Below are 17800 nucleotides of genomic sequence, written 5' to 3'. Positions count from 1 at the left end.
ATTTCCATATTTACATTCCGCTCTAAATATGAATCGAAAACATATAAATCTTAATTAATAATTATGTTTTCATTGAGATGAAGGTCATGTGATAGTTAAACAACCTCTTTTTATCGCAAACATTGTTTTTAATGTTATCTGTGCTCAGAGAGCCGCAAACGCATAATAACATTGACTGTATTACATTATATTGCACAAATAAATTACAAATCTACCTAAGTGCTTAATGCTGATACACATCGGAGTAACAATGAGTTACTTTTAAGTATATCTACAATGTAACTATAAAGTTAGTAGAAGAAATAAGGAGTTGTTGTTATGAGAGTCCTCTTCTCTCGTATGGGTTGTGAAATGGATTACTAACCTCATCAACCCTGGAGTAAGAGTCAAAGGCCCCTGACATGACTCATGTAACGACTACTTACTTACATCAGTAAGTAGTAACCGGGACCAACGGCTTAAAGTGCCTTCCGAAGCACGGATCATCTTACTTTCGGACAGTCAGGTGATCAGCCTGTAATAACCTAACCAAACTAGGGATCACAAAGAAATTTTGTCATATTTCCACACCGGGAATCGAACCTAACGCTCTACCACTGGACCACGGAGGCCGTTATGAGAGTAAGTAGTTAAGATTATGAAGTGTGTCGCCTAAAGTCGCCTTTTACGTACTCGATGATATTGGTACGTTTCTACGCAGGTATTTACATAGTAACATGAAGATATAATTAAGACATACTACTTAGGTGCTACACTACCAAATTAGTTGTTAGGTAGATACTTATGGTTTCGGTATACCAAAAGCAGGTGCAGTGCAGGTGCTCCGAAGCACGGATCATCTTACTTTTTGGACAATCAGATGATCAGCCTGTAATGTCCTAACCAAACTAGGGATGACAAAGTGATTTTTGTGATATGTCCCCACCGGGATTCGAACTTGGGACCTCCGCATCGTGAGCCCAACGCTCAACCACTGGACCACGGAGGTCGTTAAAGAACTTATGAGAACTGAACGCGGCTGTAACTGCCTCCTTTTGATTTGTTCTGCGTTTGACTTGCTTTTGGTCAGCCGAAGCCTTTACAGCTTGAGATCCTAACTTTTGAATGTCAGAAAGATCTGTTAATTCAATTAATTTCCGTTAGAACAACGCACAAGACGCTGCAAGGCTACCAGACCTAGGTACCTATAAGGTTTTTACAGAATCCGCCTCTGTAAACTTTGAGAGTTAATTTGAATGTGTGTTGTTGCATATGCTGCTGCATAGGTACTTATTGTGAACAGTAGGAACCTACTTATTACAAGCAAGGACTTATACAGTTTATAACGTAAATAAATACATCTGGCTCGCAGGAGTAAATGTCGGCATAACCGCTTTACAGCGAAATAATAACACGAATCACCGAAGCGATGTTTGCAAAAGCTACAGGTTTAGGCATCGTATCGATCCAGTTGCCAAGTCACGTTCGGAGCGAATACAATTTCGGGAGGCAACTCGAGACTACACCGAGTCTCGAGTGGGTATAGCGAGTATAGAAAACTGCTTTTTATATCGGTCCGGTAATAAAGTTAATCCAGGTCCTGTGTAGTAATCAGGCGGGGTGCGAGGCGAGGCAGGCGAGCAAACCGGCCGGCGCGGCGGCCACCTGTTCGTGCGCCGCCGCCCCCCGCGCCCCTCGCGCCGCGCACCCTCAGCCCGGCATGCGCGCGCCGCTCCCTTCCCTCGTCATTCGTCCCGCGACGCGTCGTCTCGCCGGCCGGCTCTCTCGCACGCCCATTCTCAGCGCGTCCGTCGCCCGCACCGCACCGACCTACACGCAACATGACGGAGAGCAACGACACCCCCGCGGCCGCCGCGCCCGAGAAGACCCCGACCGAGAACGGCACCACTGAGACCCCGCCCGAGGAGACCCCCGAGAAGCCCACTGAGGAAAAGGAGAAGGAGACACCGCCGCCGAAGGAGATGCGCGCCGTCGTCCTCACCGGCTTCGGCGGCCTCAAGACTGTCAAAATCCTGAAGAAGCCGGAGCCCACAATCGGCGAAGGCGAGGTCCTCATTCGCGTCAAAGCCTGGTGAGTCGTTACTTTCTACCCACTAGGTTGTATGTAACTTTAAGTTCGCCGATTCCGAGGGTTGTATTCGAATATTTTGATCCGGCTCGTCGGAGTTGCGCGAGTGTTCGTTAATTTTATTCGCGCGGTAATTGGATTATTTTTTTCTTTTACATTTTAGAGTTATGTATGGAGGTGGGCCTTGTTAATTGGGCACTGTGTGTTAATATGGGCGGTGTGGTTCGTCATCAGTCGTTGCGTTTGTCGGAGGAGCACGATGTAGGTAGGTACCCACTTCCCGGTGGTGCAGGACATTTCACCGGCTCATTACCATCTGCCGCGGCTGCTCGGCGCCCGCAGAGATGCGATGCACCCGATTCAAAATTCTGTACGCACACTCATCCGCCGCGCACCGTCCGCCGGTGACGCACCCCACGGCGGATTTACACTCCGACGAGCCCCGGCGCCGGAGATGCTTCATCATGTCCATGTTTTCTACTTTTTATACTAGGTACCAATGTTTACAGTGTCGCGTTCTTTACTTCGATTTCGCCAGATGATTATTCATTCAGTAGAATATGGAAATTCGTTTTCGATCGGTGTTCGAATTGCATTCACGCATGCGTGTGCGCAGCGGAGCGTGCGTGGACGCCCGCGCAGCACGGACGGTTCGTACGTATAAAAATTAATGTTATTTTGTCATTGGAAGCCACTGCGGCGAGTTCATGCGAAAGGGAGTTAAACCGACTGACATTGTTCTTTGTTCGTTTTTATCGCTCCACTGCTTGAGATAATGCGGCGGGCGAGTCGTCAACACACTCGCGACGACACATCGGTTATCTGCCACTTTTCTCCTTAAGTTTAACTGCCGTTTGTTAGTGGCTTAACTGAACGACCACTTAACTGATTGATTTATATTATTACCATGTTACGGTTACGATAACGTCGGCAACGACTTGCTATTTTTTATTGCTCGAATTTGATACGGTGGTTACTGAGGTGTCTAATTGCTCGTTGATGTCTATTGTAGCGGCGGAGTGAATCGTTAGACGGATTATAACGTGGGAGTGGTGTAGGAGCGGAGGGACGGCCGGGGGGAGCGTAGGTGCATCGCGAGGTGCAAGCAGGCCGCATCCCGCCTGTGCTAAAGGCTAAATATAGCGCGCTTATCGCCGACTTACTATGTAAATGACCGCGACATACCCGACCAGCTGCCGCGAAAATATGAACCGAGTGGTCGCGTCCCGACCGGTACCAGTTACAAGTACGAGTCTAGTCTTGCACCGCAAAAACGTGTGAGTTCCGCCCACACGGCCACATTGCCTGGAACTTGAACATAATGCCATGGAGGCGATGGAGGCGCGTATCGATCGATTGTATCCTCTCTGGGTCCTCGTGTCTAGGTTTATATCGGATTTCTTGAGCCAAGAAAGAGAGGCGTCTTTTGTACAGCTTTTATAAAATGTTGCTGGGATACGACACCTACGTGCGCCTTTGAACTGTTATATCCACCTTATTATTATCTAGAGGCATAGAATATTCTAGTCTTTGAAGCAGATTTTGCAGAAATAGTCGTTCTAAACCTATCTTTGAGAGATTAAAATTCAAATATTTTCTCGAAAATTCCATAAACTGGATAAAAATATACAACAGGATAAAAAATAGTCTAAATTATTAGTAAAGAAATACAAATAGGTCTGTAAATATTCGTTTAGCAGTCGGGTCACGCAACTGAAGTCGTTGAAAACAAGTCTCGGCTTCGGAAGTTCATTTCCCAATTTAACGAGATGTCACTTTCGCTACAAACCTTCTTATTAAGTTCTTTGAGCGACCAAAATTAGGTTAGATACACAGAGACATTTTTCAGGACATTGCATATTCCACGCGTAAATACATCCTGTAAATTACTTGTAAGTTATAGCATAAAATATTACTTCCTTAATTAGGTACTTTTTTTCTGAAGAAGCAGGAAGCTGGCATCATAACCTAGCTGTTAAATATAGCATATATTAGTGCATTGACAGTAAAATAATAACAAGAATGTTCATAACTCATAACGAACTCTTATGTGAGAGCTGCTTCTCGACTCGGGTTCAAGGATATTGCTCGTATAACGTGAACCAAATAACTAAACTAGATGTTCCCCAGGGTGTTGACCCACAATTAAATAGTCATTATGTAAGGTAACCGTCGAATGTTTGAAATAATACCTGTCTCGCGCCAGTCACGCCGCCACTGTGACCATGACTCGCCAAACCGAAAACTAGTCCTATAACCGACCCGTCAAAACAATATAAAAACTTTTGGAAAATGCGCATTTATAGTTTATAAGTACTCATTAAATAAGTACACCCATAACACGAAATCGGAATGCCAAATACGTGATTGTTATCCTAAAATAAATTATAAGTTTGTTATTCCGGAAATTAGTATGTACGCCCTAAACACAGAATCGGAATGCTAATAATTGTTATCCTTAAGTAAATTATTTTTAAAACAGATTGCGTAAAAGCGTACGAGCCGCTCTTGCGTACAACCGAACTTTAAATAGAAATAAAGTAAACACAAAGAAATATCTCCTAAACAATCGCCCATTCTTGTCAGTTTACAGAGCACAAGAGTTCCTTGTTTAATAGCCCTATTAAACTAATGATATGTAACAGTTATAAAATGAAATCCATCTTATTATGAGGCGATGCGGAGCCCTGTGGCCAGACATGCTTGCGTGCCCTGCTTCAGCTAATATGTTCTTGTAAGTCTTCGAGGGATTGGGCCAATGAATAACGCACCATTATTTTCAATTAGGTCAAGTCAGTGTCAGTAAGAGACGTCTTCCGAGAACAATCGGGGTACTCACGCCTCTTGTGAGTGGCTTTCTTTTTTATTCTGAGAGTGCTTAATTATATGTAGAGTTGAGTGAGAGATGGGAAATGTGATGGCTGCTCTTTTTTTCTGTCTTGGGCATCTGGCCTACATCGCGTTTTGGGGTCATGGGACTGTAACTTTAGTATCTGGATTCTTTATTTTTAACGCTTCACTTAAGATTAGTAATCTTCCGCGCATATCACAAATTGTAGTAGTAGTGAAAGTGTGTGTTAATTGCGTACATCCTCTCCTTTGTTGGCGTATCAATTTAAGACCTAAATATAGCATAAGCCCCTCTGTACTTGAGCCGAGTTCTCTATAGTATAAAGTGCAGTATTGTGCATTTTAATGGACTTCGAAGCCACATAAGATGGGAGAGATGAATTTGTTTATTACCCTCTTCCTTATTGAGAACGTCTGCGCGAGATAGCTCTCTTCCTATGAGTCACTAGAAAGTTATGTTCTTGAACTAACTCGAATCGAATAACTTACTGGGCCTACCTGACTGCAGAAACGAGTGGGAGGACTCGCTTGCACTTCATTTTGCACTTTGCAGAACTGGCTTTACTCTTCTTTACAATCTTCAATCTATTAATAAGAAAGGGGTTATTGTTATTTTATTACCGAACAAATAATCTGTTTACTATGTAACGTCGGGAAAAACAAACTGATAAGGTAATTGTTTTTACCTTATTATTTATTACAATCATGTAATTCCCGATCTAAAATTAACCATACTGTGATTTAGATTGTGTTTGTCCATAAATATAAATTGACCTACACTGATTTCGTAAATGAAGTCATAATACATGATTTAGAAGGTCAATTCTTTTTAATATAAGAACATTCCCTTTTAGTAGTGGCCCATATATTTACTGCATCAGTTTATTGGACCCCTATCAATGATTGTGACTACAAAGCGGCGATAGATTAGTGATATTAGTAACGCTTGAGTTATATGGGTACTGTGTCCCAATTGTAAAAGTAACTTCACACACTCGCTGGTCGTAGTCATACTTTTTATTTCGAGGATTCTCGAGATTGACAGGTTCCGCTGTTACAGTCGGGCTATCGTGTTTTTATAATAACGTATTATTATCGTTAGCATGACCTGTGGGATGCAGTCCATCCATCAATCATTCGTGATGAGCGACGCAGGCTGTGCGCGTGCGTTTGTGGACGCAGCCGTAGCTTGAAAACATTCTTGTTTATGGCTGCCAACAGTTGTTTGCTCGACATCGTTTAATTTGCAGAACAATCGAACGAACAATTAGTATGGACTTGTAGATGATGCGTCACGGCATATTCTTGTTAACGTGTTGCCTCCGACCAAGTTACGCACATGAGTCAGCCAAGTTGGGCTATCGCGACTGACTCACCTAACAGAACGTTCAGTGTAATCGTTTCCGCGCAGTTTTATGCATCCCACTGCAAATGGGTCTCCTGCAATTTAGCAGGGTTATCGTTATTGAAAATATTATTATATTGACCTTAATTAAACACGAGTTTGATAAAATTATGACTCGCTCCAGTTTGGTTTCCCTCAGTTATATAGACATACTGTAAAATGTAATTGAATTCCCACTGGGTTCGTTAATTAGTTTTATCTTGGAAATTAATTGCCAGCTTCATAAAGGAGGGTTGAAAGCACAGATAAAGCGAAACTGGAGAAAGTGATAAATGCTACTATTAGCCTATCTCACACCGTCAAGCGTTGAAATGTATTAATCCAATACAAATATTTGATGTCTGCGTCCTTTACTCGCAGCTCTCGTGAATGGAACGAGTAATATAAATTGACTTCTTCAGAATCTAAATACTATGAAATAATTAGTTTCTTGGCAACCAATTTCGTTCATACTTAATATTCGTCTTTATTTATTTGTTTTATTTTTTTATCAAACTAAGTTTCGCAAATTCCAAACATAGCTAAATTGCTTGAGTTTTAAAAGAGTTGTTTATATGTACTTACGTTGTGAAGTGACCACACGATTCTCGGAAACTATAGACGTGTCTGTCGGAAGCTGAGACATGTGCTGTGGGTGCACTCGTAAAATCCTTCATCGCAGTAGACAGCAGATGCGGCAGGCGGGCCGCGAGTCCCGCCGCTCGCCGCCGCCGGCACATTGTTCGCGGAGTCATTGAACTTACCAAAATGCTCCTTCGCTTATTGTGCCCATAATCGAATCAACTCGCCACTCTATATGGAAGTAAACATGTCGCATTCTTTTGATCTTTTTGACAAATAAAACTCGCCACGACAAGCCACGAACTTACGTATAATCCAGCTTCCATTTCTCAAAGGATTTATATCGCGTCTTCTGAATCTGTTAGTGCTATCTCTAAATTTATATTGCTTTCAAAACGCGTTACGGGGCGTTATGTCCAATAACGTGTGTTGCTTTTACCATATTTGCGTTCGTGTTTCGTGTCGATATTACATTACATTCTCATCGGCGATTGCTTAGTTTTTCGATTGGCGAGTAAATTGAATTGGAAAATCCCGTGACTCGATCCTCGCATGAAAAAGGGGTGTGGTTGCGTTGTGCGCGGGTGTCGGCAGGCGGTGTGCGTCGCCGGGGGTGAGGGTAGCGAGTGCTGCTGTAATGTCTGCGGGCGCGCGGGAGGGGGCACGCCGCCGGATCAATACGGCGCGTTCCCTACCCGCCGCCGCCGCCCGACCAATCTCCGCAGGCCCTACGTCTTTCGACGCCAATGCTTGTTTTTTATAGCGCCCATTAACCATGCTCTCCGATAAATGAATAAAAGCATGTGTTTGTATTTTTTTCACTAGCGGAATTCTTGGGGTATATTTTTTCTACGTTCGTATGTTAATTTTCATATCCGACAGTAATCTTTCCGTTTTCGCTTTCATTGTGATAAATCCGGTGATTTAGGGGTTACGCTCTGCGTGATATTACTTCTAAGAGTGCGTGAACTAATGGACCTGTTGAATGTGTGTTGACCGTGTATACGATAGAATTCTTAGATTACGCACACAATTTTTCTTCATAATTTTCTTGGGGATACTTGGGTCTCTTTTATGAAATTAAATATTGGATTTTTTACAATTTGTAAGTAGATATTGAATAAAAAGATTCACTGCATTAGCCGTCGTTAATAACCATCAATCCGCACTGGGCCCGCGTGATGGTTTAAAACCTGATCTCCCTATCCATCCATAGGGAAGGCCCGTGCCCCAGCAGTGGGGACGTTAATGGGCTGATGATGATGAAAAAGATTGAAATGCACATAGAACCTGTAAAATGAAAAAAACAGAGAAATCTAAAAAAAAATACAAGAGCCTTCCTGTCTTCCTGTGATAATTCATGAATTTTTGCTGGAGTGTTCCAGAAATTTGTCAATAAAAATGTTATTGCTGCGTGTTGTACAATTTTACAGCATTGCACTCGTGAATATTTTCGAAGGGTCACGCTCACGCGTGAACAGGAATGTCCTTTGAATCGCAAACACGTGGCCTCCCCACTTTGCATTTAAATTGCGAATATCATCGTTATAATTCCTTTGTGTCAATGTGTGGAAGTGTTTATATAGGTACTCGTATCATCTTGCAGTGTTACGGTACATTTACGTATTTTTAATTGTGATATTAGGGCTGTGAATTGTGATAAAGATAAACACCTACTGTTATTTAATGCCTTTTCGGTGCATAACATTAGTAAGGTGAAAATGTAAAAAAAGCGTATTATTTTTTTTCTGAAAGTACGGTTATTTATGCAAAATCAAACACTATCAAAAGTTAATAAAAGTTAGTCAGATATCAATACAATAAAATATAAAAGGACAATTTTATAGACATAATCAGATCACATAGGTATTTTATCGTGTTTTTTGCTTTAAAACTGCGTACCTATTAAGGTTAACAGATATTTGTTATAAGAGTCTGGGGGCTAGTGAAGTGTGAAGTCATTTATCATCGCAGATCGGACACTAAGCGGGACTTCCACGGTCCATTACCTTTTCTATTAAAGTAAAAAAGGTGGTTTCATTGAAAACTTGGATGTCATATTATTTACTTTGTAAAAGCGCGCGGTTATTTTTTTTTGTTTATAAAATATACTTCATCATAAATAGGATTAACGTCTCAAAATATTCGTCACTTGGAATGTAAGAGAAAAAAGTAACAAAACAAATCGAATTAATTTGGAAACATTTTGTTCAATGGATTCGATCTTTTTAGCTAATATCAAATTTCCGGACCGAAACAACCTAACAATTTTCAATAAATAAAACGTAGCCTTTTTTAATCAAAGCGTATTCGTACACCTGACCAACAAACGCTTTGAATCTCCTTTCATAAAGGTGTCCCAAAAATTAATACGCATTGTAGACCCTAATCCACCAAGACAGCTCCAAGTCAGGAGTTCGCTGTTGATATTTTCAACCTAGTCACGATGGAACAAGGCCTACGTATGCGGACGAACTATACGCGAACGTGTTTGGAGTATAAATTCCGGTAGGTAGTGGTTCTATATTTAGTTAGGTAGAAGTGAGGGCACCCTTGCGGTACGCGCCCTAATACGTTTTGAGTTTCTACGTCACTGCTCCAACCGTATTCTTAGAATTTTCGGGAACATTGTTATGTAGGAAAGTAAAGAGGAATAATAAACCTACCGAATTTATATTTCAGTAAATTCTTTGTAGGTATGCAGAGTCCGTCGTTCTCTCGTCAAAGAAGAATGTAAGACCATATTCCGCTGCACTGCTAGTGGTTGCTGGGGAGTGCGGAGGGAGGAGGGAATATCCAATACTGAAAATAAAAATATTTTTTCCAATGAATCGAGATCAAATCAACCCGCAAGAACGCTGATTTTATGACTAACGTTGATTGTGTGAAGGTGTCAAAAGTGTATCGCTATTAGATCCTTAAAACTTTGAAAGCTTTTTGTTATTTCTAAATGTGTGGATAATGTCAAAAATTGGCGAAATTTCAACTTGGTGTATATTTTGTTGTCGACAAAAAAGACCGGAAATTAAGGGGCACGTGCAGGAGATGCTGTTATCTAAATTACAGCCCTTAGAGTTTATATTTACTTCGCAAATATAACCGACAAGCGGGCACAGATGGTGACCCTAGTCCCAATTCCTGGCACCTTTTTTTCCGCTATCGTTTGAGACCGATGTCTCATATTCGTTTATTACCAACGCCAGGCATTTCTGTTCCTTTTTTTATACCCGCATATGTTGGTATGAGGGCCCGGTTTCATTGATTCCGGATTCGGCTATTATAGCGTTGTTAACGTGATAACATGAATTTGTAAAAACAATATCATTTCCCTTTCTCTTTACGGAGGGTTTCGGAAAAGGGTCGTTTGGGATGCTCTTTGATATCATGTTAGCGGTCTTACCCATTAAATTCGTGTTGTTTGGCCCAATATTTCCAAAGTATCTTATAGTAACCTGCTAGTAGGCGATGTTTATTGTGATAGCAAGAGTCTATGTAAATAATATGTAAAGAATCCCAACTATTTCCGATAACTCTGCAATATTTGCTGTCGATATTGATATCTGGCTGAACAAATAAGTAAAAGGATAACATTATGTTGCTCACGTCTCTTTTATCCTTATTATTTCTTGGTATTGTTTAAATAGAATCTTATCTTCTATTTGTTACCTTTATCAGACAACAGATAAAAGTAGAAGTAGAGAAAGTTTTCTAAAATGTATACGAGTAAAAGATTTTTCAGACTCACGATCAGATGTCGACGCAAATATAATCTTGTTTTGCAATATTAGAATATTGAAAATTCTTTAGTTTTTCTTCAGAGGGATTACATTCATCCGGTAAAGAAAATCCACATTATCTTTTGCTTCCGAGCACGTAACTATAATATGTTCATGTGCTGTTTAATAAGCCTTACTTATAGTGAATGTTGCGACTTATTTGATCTACGCGTTCCTTTTCTTGCAGCTATAGTTTTCGACTGTTATTTTTCGGAAACAACACATACGCATGAAATTCTTTATATTAAATGTAAAGATATAGATGGAGCGCCCAATAAGACCATTTAAGTTTTAATATAATACTAGGAATTAAAGCACATAATAACGGGTTCTTACCGCGTTTAAATGGGGATATGAGACTCTCGATATTTCGACACTGTTGCAAGTGCCATGATCACGATTATGGATCTACCTACTCCACTCCAATCTCATCAGTCATCCCGTGATCATGGCACTTGCAACAGTGTCGAAATATGGGGAGTCTCATATCCCCATTTAAACGCGGTAAGAACCCGTTATTATGTGCTTTAATTATGATAATAACCGCGTAAACTTAAAACAATGTATACTAGGAATTGTTCTAAGCTTATAAAATAAAAACAGGTGAATTCTACACATATGAAATCTTGATCGAAACGTCGAAACGCTCGCAAAAGCTTTTATGTAAGTATAGAGATAAAGTTGAGGTTGAAGTGAAGCTTGGAATCAAGGGCTATTACGAGTTATTGTGTGGCCTTTGACTGCTGGGAGCGATAATTGCTTGGTTTATCAATCGCATTCTTGTCTGTTTTATATCCCTGCTGTTAAACTTACAGACAGTGAAGCATTGTTTGTGGCTATATTTGGTGAGCATACGTGTGAGGGTCAGTTGGATTCATTCATTGATGGCATTTAGTCACCCCAAAGCAAACCGTTCAGCCATCTGTGGAATGCAAGTTTCCTGAGTGGACAATTAAAACTGATGACGTCGAATGCCCGCAACATGACTGCACAGTTGGTACATACCATACCAAATGTCGACACTAATTAGATTCATTCAAGAGTTATTTTTGCACTTAATTAATTTTTCAACAAAGCTGTAGACGGTAACTGTTCGGTCTATTTTTCCTGAGCGATGAAAATGTCTATACACACTTTAATTAAAGCAATTCTTCATAAAGAAGTATGTAATGGATATCTTATTAAACTTTGGCAAGTAATTTGTGTTTATTAGGTTCATCTTAAACAAAACTAATCAAACTTTTCCTGTTTTATGGGTAGGTAAATGCTGGATTTTTTCATCCTCCGCCCACTTTGTTTTCTTTTTTAATCTTACAAAGGAATTCCTACATATTTTATTAGCTTAAAGTGGTCTGTGGTTACGATTTAAATTAGAGAAGTGAGATCTAAGTCTACGTACGTAGTAACAGATTCTCTCAATGATGATGATGTGTGTTTTCACGTGACAAATTAAACAATTTAACTTCGTGAATATACTTCCAAACAGACCCTAAAGCCGAAATATTAACGGTTTCCTGAAATAACTTATTAAGTATAATAATGTGACGTTTATAACAGTTACCCAGTGACTGGTATGTGGTCATCACGAGATCGGAAGCCGATAACGTCGCCACGCGTGTCGCTATTCATTCCGGTAGGACCGCTAGCCGGATATTAACCGGCTTTAGAAAGCACCTGCATTGTCACTTCCACTGGTCAGGAGTTAAAACCGCTAAAATCTGAATGCGGCGCGTGTCCTTCCACTCCTCAATTCGGGCGCGCTCCCCTCGCTCAACTCAGTCCATTAAAATGTATTGGTAAAATTTTCCATACATATTTTTACACTGTTGCCTGGCCACCCTAACAAAATAAGTATAATCAGATTGGTAAAATTTCCGATAAGTTTAAATCGGTAACCGAATAACCGTTACGGAAAGACTTGTCCGAGAAAGAGGAAGACGTGTGGTGTTTCTATTTTGTTATATAAAATGAAGGTACATTTCGTGTTTATTGTGTGGGTATATGTTTAATGGTTAGTATTTAAGCGGTACATGGTTTAAATACTAGGTCGGGTCCACACACGCTATGGCTTATTAGCACAGTTTTTACTCACGCGACGTTTGGCATGTTTCAATACCTAACTAGAAGGAATAGAATGCATTATTCCTTGAATGAATCATGTAATCCATAACTGCCAGTGACAATTGTGAAGGAAAATAAATAATAAGTAATAGATTTACCTATTGGCCGTTGGTCCCGGCTATTAGCCGTAAAACACCTCCACCAACCCGCAGCGTGGTGGAGTATGCTCCATACCCCCTCCGGTTGATTGAGGGGAGGCCTGTGCCCAGCAGTGGGATCTATATAGGCTGTTTATGTTATGTTATGTTGTAGATTTACCTATTTGTATTGGGAATTAGTCTTTTGTTCATTGGCATGATCAAACCTAATGTGAAAATCAACTTATATGGATCACATTCCATACTAGGTTAGAATTTGGACTACTTAGTCCGATTACAGTCCGAATTCTAATCGGAAAACAATTGAAACTACCTAAAGAACTGTCTAATGTTAATGAGGGCCCTTCCAGGCTACGTTCTCCAAAATCAAATTAGATGGCGTTGTACAGCTTTCTCATTACGCGGGTACGGTCACGAGCATTAATATGTATACACTTTGGTACCATGTCACATTAACTTTTTTGACAAATTGGACTGTAAGTCTCACTAAATGTCAAATATGTTAGTGCGACAGAGTCCTAAAGTGGGTACATTATATTGCTCATGACTGTACATCCATGACAAGATGTACCAAGTACCCACACCTCACCGAGCTTTCTATTAGACCAACATTTTTATTCAAAAATATACCTACACTGCAGTTTTACAAAAATATGTTTCGCCAAACTGCAAAACAGTTTGTTGGCGAGCTTAAACACCCAATACAAATTAAGCAGCTCATCCATACTTCTATATCTAATCTATTATAATATTTATAAAAAGGTAAATGTTGTGAGGTTACAGTTTGTTTAACAAAAAGGTCTTGAATTTTTTCTTAATAACGTAATAGGTGTAGAGCCGTATCGCCGTCTATAATGGTCGAGCCAACTGTTAGTGAAAAGCATTAAAAACTCATTGGTGCAAGTCCGGTACAAGTCGAGAAGTGAGCCGGCAAATCACAGGACTAGTCACTACTTTACCTTAATATAAATAGTTATCACGCGGGATTACGCATAAAGTGTCAGTGATTCAAATAGTTCAGAATTCTCGTCATATTTCCAGCCATTTATGGAATTAATTCAAATTGATTCATCCGACGTGAACAATGGTTGGTGTTGGACTACGACGGCGTAACTTCCGCCCGCCACGGACACTATAGCACGTAATATGCGATAAATCTGTACACTGAAATAGCAAAATGTGGGGTTTACCGTGTTTATACGAATCTGTAATTGCAATGTAACAGTAGACTCCCGCCGTAATTGTAATTGATAGGTACGGGAGAACACGCGCGAATCCTTCGACACTTTCTTATCTATGCGATAAGATAAAGGTTTTTTACGGAGGTCCCGGGTTCGAATCCCGGTGGGGAAATATCACAAAAATCACTTTGTTATCCCTACTTTGGTTAGGACATTACAGGCTGATCACCTGATTGTCCGAAAGTAAGATGATCCGTGATTCGGAAGGCACGTGAAGCCGTTGGTCCCGGTTACTATTTACTGATGTAAGTGAGTAATCGTTACATGAGCCATGTCAGGGGCCTTTGGCGGCTCAATAATAACCCTGACACCACGGTTGCTGAGGTTGGTAATCCACCCCACAACCACACGTTAGAAGAATGTGTGTGTTAAGAATGTTTGAGTGAAGATGTAATGTGTTAATTATGCTTTAATTTAGGTATTCCAAAATACTATTTTTTCGACATGACTTATTGATTTGCTGCATACTAAACCGGACAAAGGGCGAGCGCTGAGGGCTCTCGGTAATTTTCCGGCTAAAGTGACAACCCTGTAATCAGGTAATGGTGATATTAACTGTAGGTGCACTTCAGTGACAGTTTACGAGCGCGTCACGCCGCGTCTGTTATACCTACAGTAGTTAGCTACCTACATCATACTATGTTAGACAATGGAACACCCTGGACACTTCATACAAAAACCTCGTTTTACACAGACACTAAACATTGACGTTATCGTATACGGGCATCTGTGTGTGTGTTTGACGCCCGTAAGATTCAAGACTAAAGTATGACCGAGGGGGGTTCTAAACCTAGCTCAGCCGCTGGTGAAGAGTTGCCGTTCTATACATATCATAGTATAGGTTTTATAGTATTTGTCTTTTGGGCCTTATACGATTGGTACAGGTACCTACTATAAAAATACTACCACTAAAGTCTATGTTTAGCTTACGAGGTCGCGGGTAAGAATCCCAGCACGAGCCTAAACCAATGATTTTTGGCGGCGAATGAAAACATCATGAGGAAACCCACGTTCCTGAGAAATGCGTTTCGGTGGTATGTTACCTATATTGGGCTGGTTTTCCCTTGAAGGTCAGACATGCAGTCGCTTCTGTAAAAAACAGGACTTGACATATCTTCAGGTTAGGTCAGCGGCATTGTGAAAAGCGGAAATGAGAGTATTCAAATACAAGTGAATACAAATATCGCTAAAATAATAAAATAGTATAGTAATTTAAATACTTATCTTGTTTTCCAAATACATTTTATATATAGCTTTCCTTTCTCGATGTTATTTCGCTTTTGCGCAGCATTCTGTCTTATCTAGTAATGGATTCGCTCTCTCTTTGTTGTTCTTCCACTTAGATAAATTAGTTTCCAAGGGCATGGTAGTACCTATTTGTTAGATGGGCAAAAAGGCTTATGGTATTTTGTTCTATCCATAGTCATAGAATAAACAATAGTAGGTTAGTACCACATGTGTAGAAGAGACACTTCGTCCTGCACCAGTAAGAAGTTAGAGCGAGATAGATTTACCTACACATAGGGACTTTAGTCTTTTTAAGCCGTAAGCCGTTAAGAAATATGGGCGTGAGGACTTTCTGACTCGCTCGCACGCACGAAAGGCACACAGTAAGGACGAGATTTTTGCATAGAGTTTCCGGGCTGTTTTATAGTCAAGGATACGAGAAAACCAAAGAACAGAAAAGTTTCTTTAAGGGAATGCTATAACGCCCAAGTTGCTTGTCATCGAGGACATGTTAGGGGACGAAAAAAAAATACATATAAGGAAAACCGCATAATGTTCTAATACAGAAAGTAGCTGTAGGTTTTTTGAGGCTTTGCTGTCCAATAGGGAGGGGCTTAAGGTTATAAGTATACACACGATTCGACTGTCTATGTTATAATACTTATAATAGTAGGTAATAAAGGCAACGAATCCTTATAATCCATCGCAACTCAATCTACTCCAGACAACATTAGATCGTAAAAAGAAACCCAAACTTTACTACCTCCACTTTTAATTCCAATTGAGGTTTAGAACTTGTATAGTGATAGCTTCTGCGTCTGAGATTTCTTTAGTTACTTTTAAATTTTTCTTCTCGTCTGATCGTAGAGGAACGTGGCGGAATACCAATGAATCAGAAAGTACTCGAACAAGGAAATTCCACAGAGTACGAACGTACCGGCAGCTGGCTAACTGCTAACAGTAACACGTGAAGCAGTTTCCACTATGGCTATTTATATTCACACCCTCTGTGACTCATACACCAATCATACAACATTTGTATTGTAATTAATACTAACACAACAGGCTTGTTGAAGTTAAACTGAGGAACACGCGTTTATTAGCTGGAATCGATACACTTGGAAGGCTAAGCATCATTTTGTACCTTACTTATTTCTGTTCGGGAATCGATATTTTCTTTGTACCTATTTGTGTGAATAATGTATTTTTGGATTTAAAATGGGATTTCTAATCTTGGCCAATGATTTCCTAAGAATGTTTCCGAGTTTCTTTTTTTAACATCAAATATTCTAAGCATTTGTTCGACTTCCTTTTCCGACCATTGATTCTTTTTGTCGCAATATTATATTTTCTCGTGGTATTTTAAACAATTTCTCGATTAATTAAGGGTCTTATTGTACCAGTAATAGAAGTTGTACGTACGGTTTCCTTCCTCACGAACATTTTGTACCGCATTCATTACCGGAGACGTCTAATTGGTCCCAATTAGTGCTGATTATGTGAATTTCACGGGCCTCAGGGATTCAGTTGCTAGGGAAAGATGAAAAATTGTTTCGGCTTCGAGTAATCTCTTATTTAATTTCGTATAAAAATGTGGGAAATATACTCAAGGCGATGGTATAATAAGGAAAATTAGATATATCTATTTTGTTGCCTTCTGTCAAACCCACTTAGTGTCAATTAAAATTGAGTTAGGTTAGTTTTTATTTATTTATTTTAGGCAATCATATCTTTTTACGTAGGTACATTATATCTGCGTCAAAATCGCTAGGATTCAACACCTATCTTTATTGCTTTGTTTTTACTTAGTATATATTCAATCAATCAATCAATAATAATCAATAATAATAATAATAATATTCTTGTTAAATAAACATTTATTCTATTATTCTATCTGTAATAACCGAGAATTGTTCAGTCCTTTTCACTAGTAACAATACAGATAAAATACTACAATTCTCACATCGACTCCAGAGTAGTATAAATCCGGAGTGTCCCTAGACACTCACTCGGGTATCGAACGTTTTAAATATCTTGGATATCATTTGTAAATGGCATTGCTATGATGACGACATGCGAATACGATACGAGCGGAAGAGAGTAAGTTAGGAGCCGCTTGTGTGCGCCTCACGTACCGCATGACGCCTTCAAATAGATAAACTCGCCGACGGCACCGAGGGAGGAAAATACCACTATCTCCTATCATTCATCTAATATACACATGATATTTACTTTCTACCCTATGTATTGAAATTCGAGAGGAGTTTTGTTGCGTAGCTTTTGAAGTGTTAGCTGACTCTTCAAAAAACTGGAATTTCTGGAATTACGGAAACATGTGTTTCGTAGACGTATGAATGGCCCTTTGCGCATGTGACTAATTTGTCTCTAAACCAATTTGCCGTTTTTACTTGTCCAAGACCGTTTCGAGATGTCTCAAAGTTCAACGGCTTATT

At 40.0% G+C, this 17800-nt stretch overlaps 1 protein-coding gene across 2 annotated transcripts in view; it reads left to right on the top strand.

Annotated features, from left to right (window-relative positions):
• Positions 1-1736: 1736 nt before the first annotated feature.
• LOC126374681 (synaptic vesicle membrane protein VAT-1 homolog-like) overlaps positions 1737-17800 on the top strand; it is a 47120-nt gene continuing 31056 nt past the window's right edge. For both annotated transcript variants that reach the window (XM_050021397.1, XM_050021396.1), the window contains exon 1: positions 1737-2071. In XM_050021397.1, coding sequence (XP_049877354.1) covers positions 1821-2071 — 251 coding nt within the window. In that variant the 5' untranslated portion in view covers positions 1737-1820. The remainder of the gene's footprint in view (positions 2072-17800) is intronic.

Source organism: Pectinophora gossypiella, chromosome 17 (assembly GCF_024362695.1).
Source record: "Pectinophora gossypiella chromosome 17, ilPecGoss1.1, whole genome shotgun sequence".
Classification (NCBI taxonomy): domain Eukaryota; kingdom Metazoa; phylum Arthropoda; class Insecta; order Lepidoptera; family Gelechiidae; genus Pectinophora; species Pectinophora gossypiella.
This window is presented reverse-complemented; position numbering and strand designations above follow the sequence as displayed.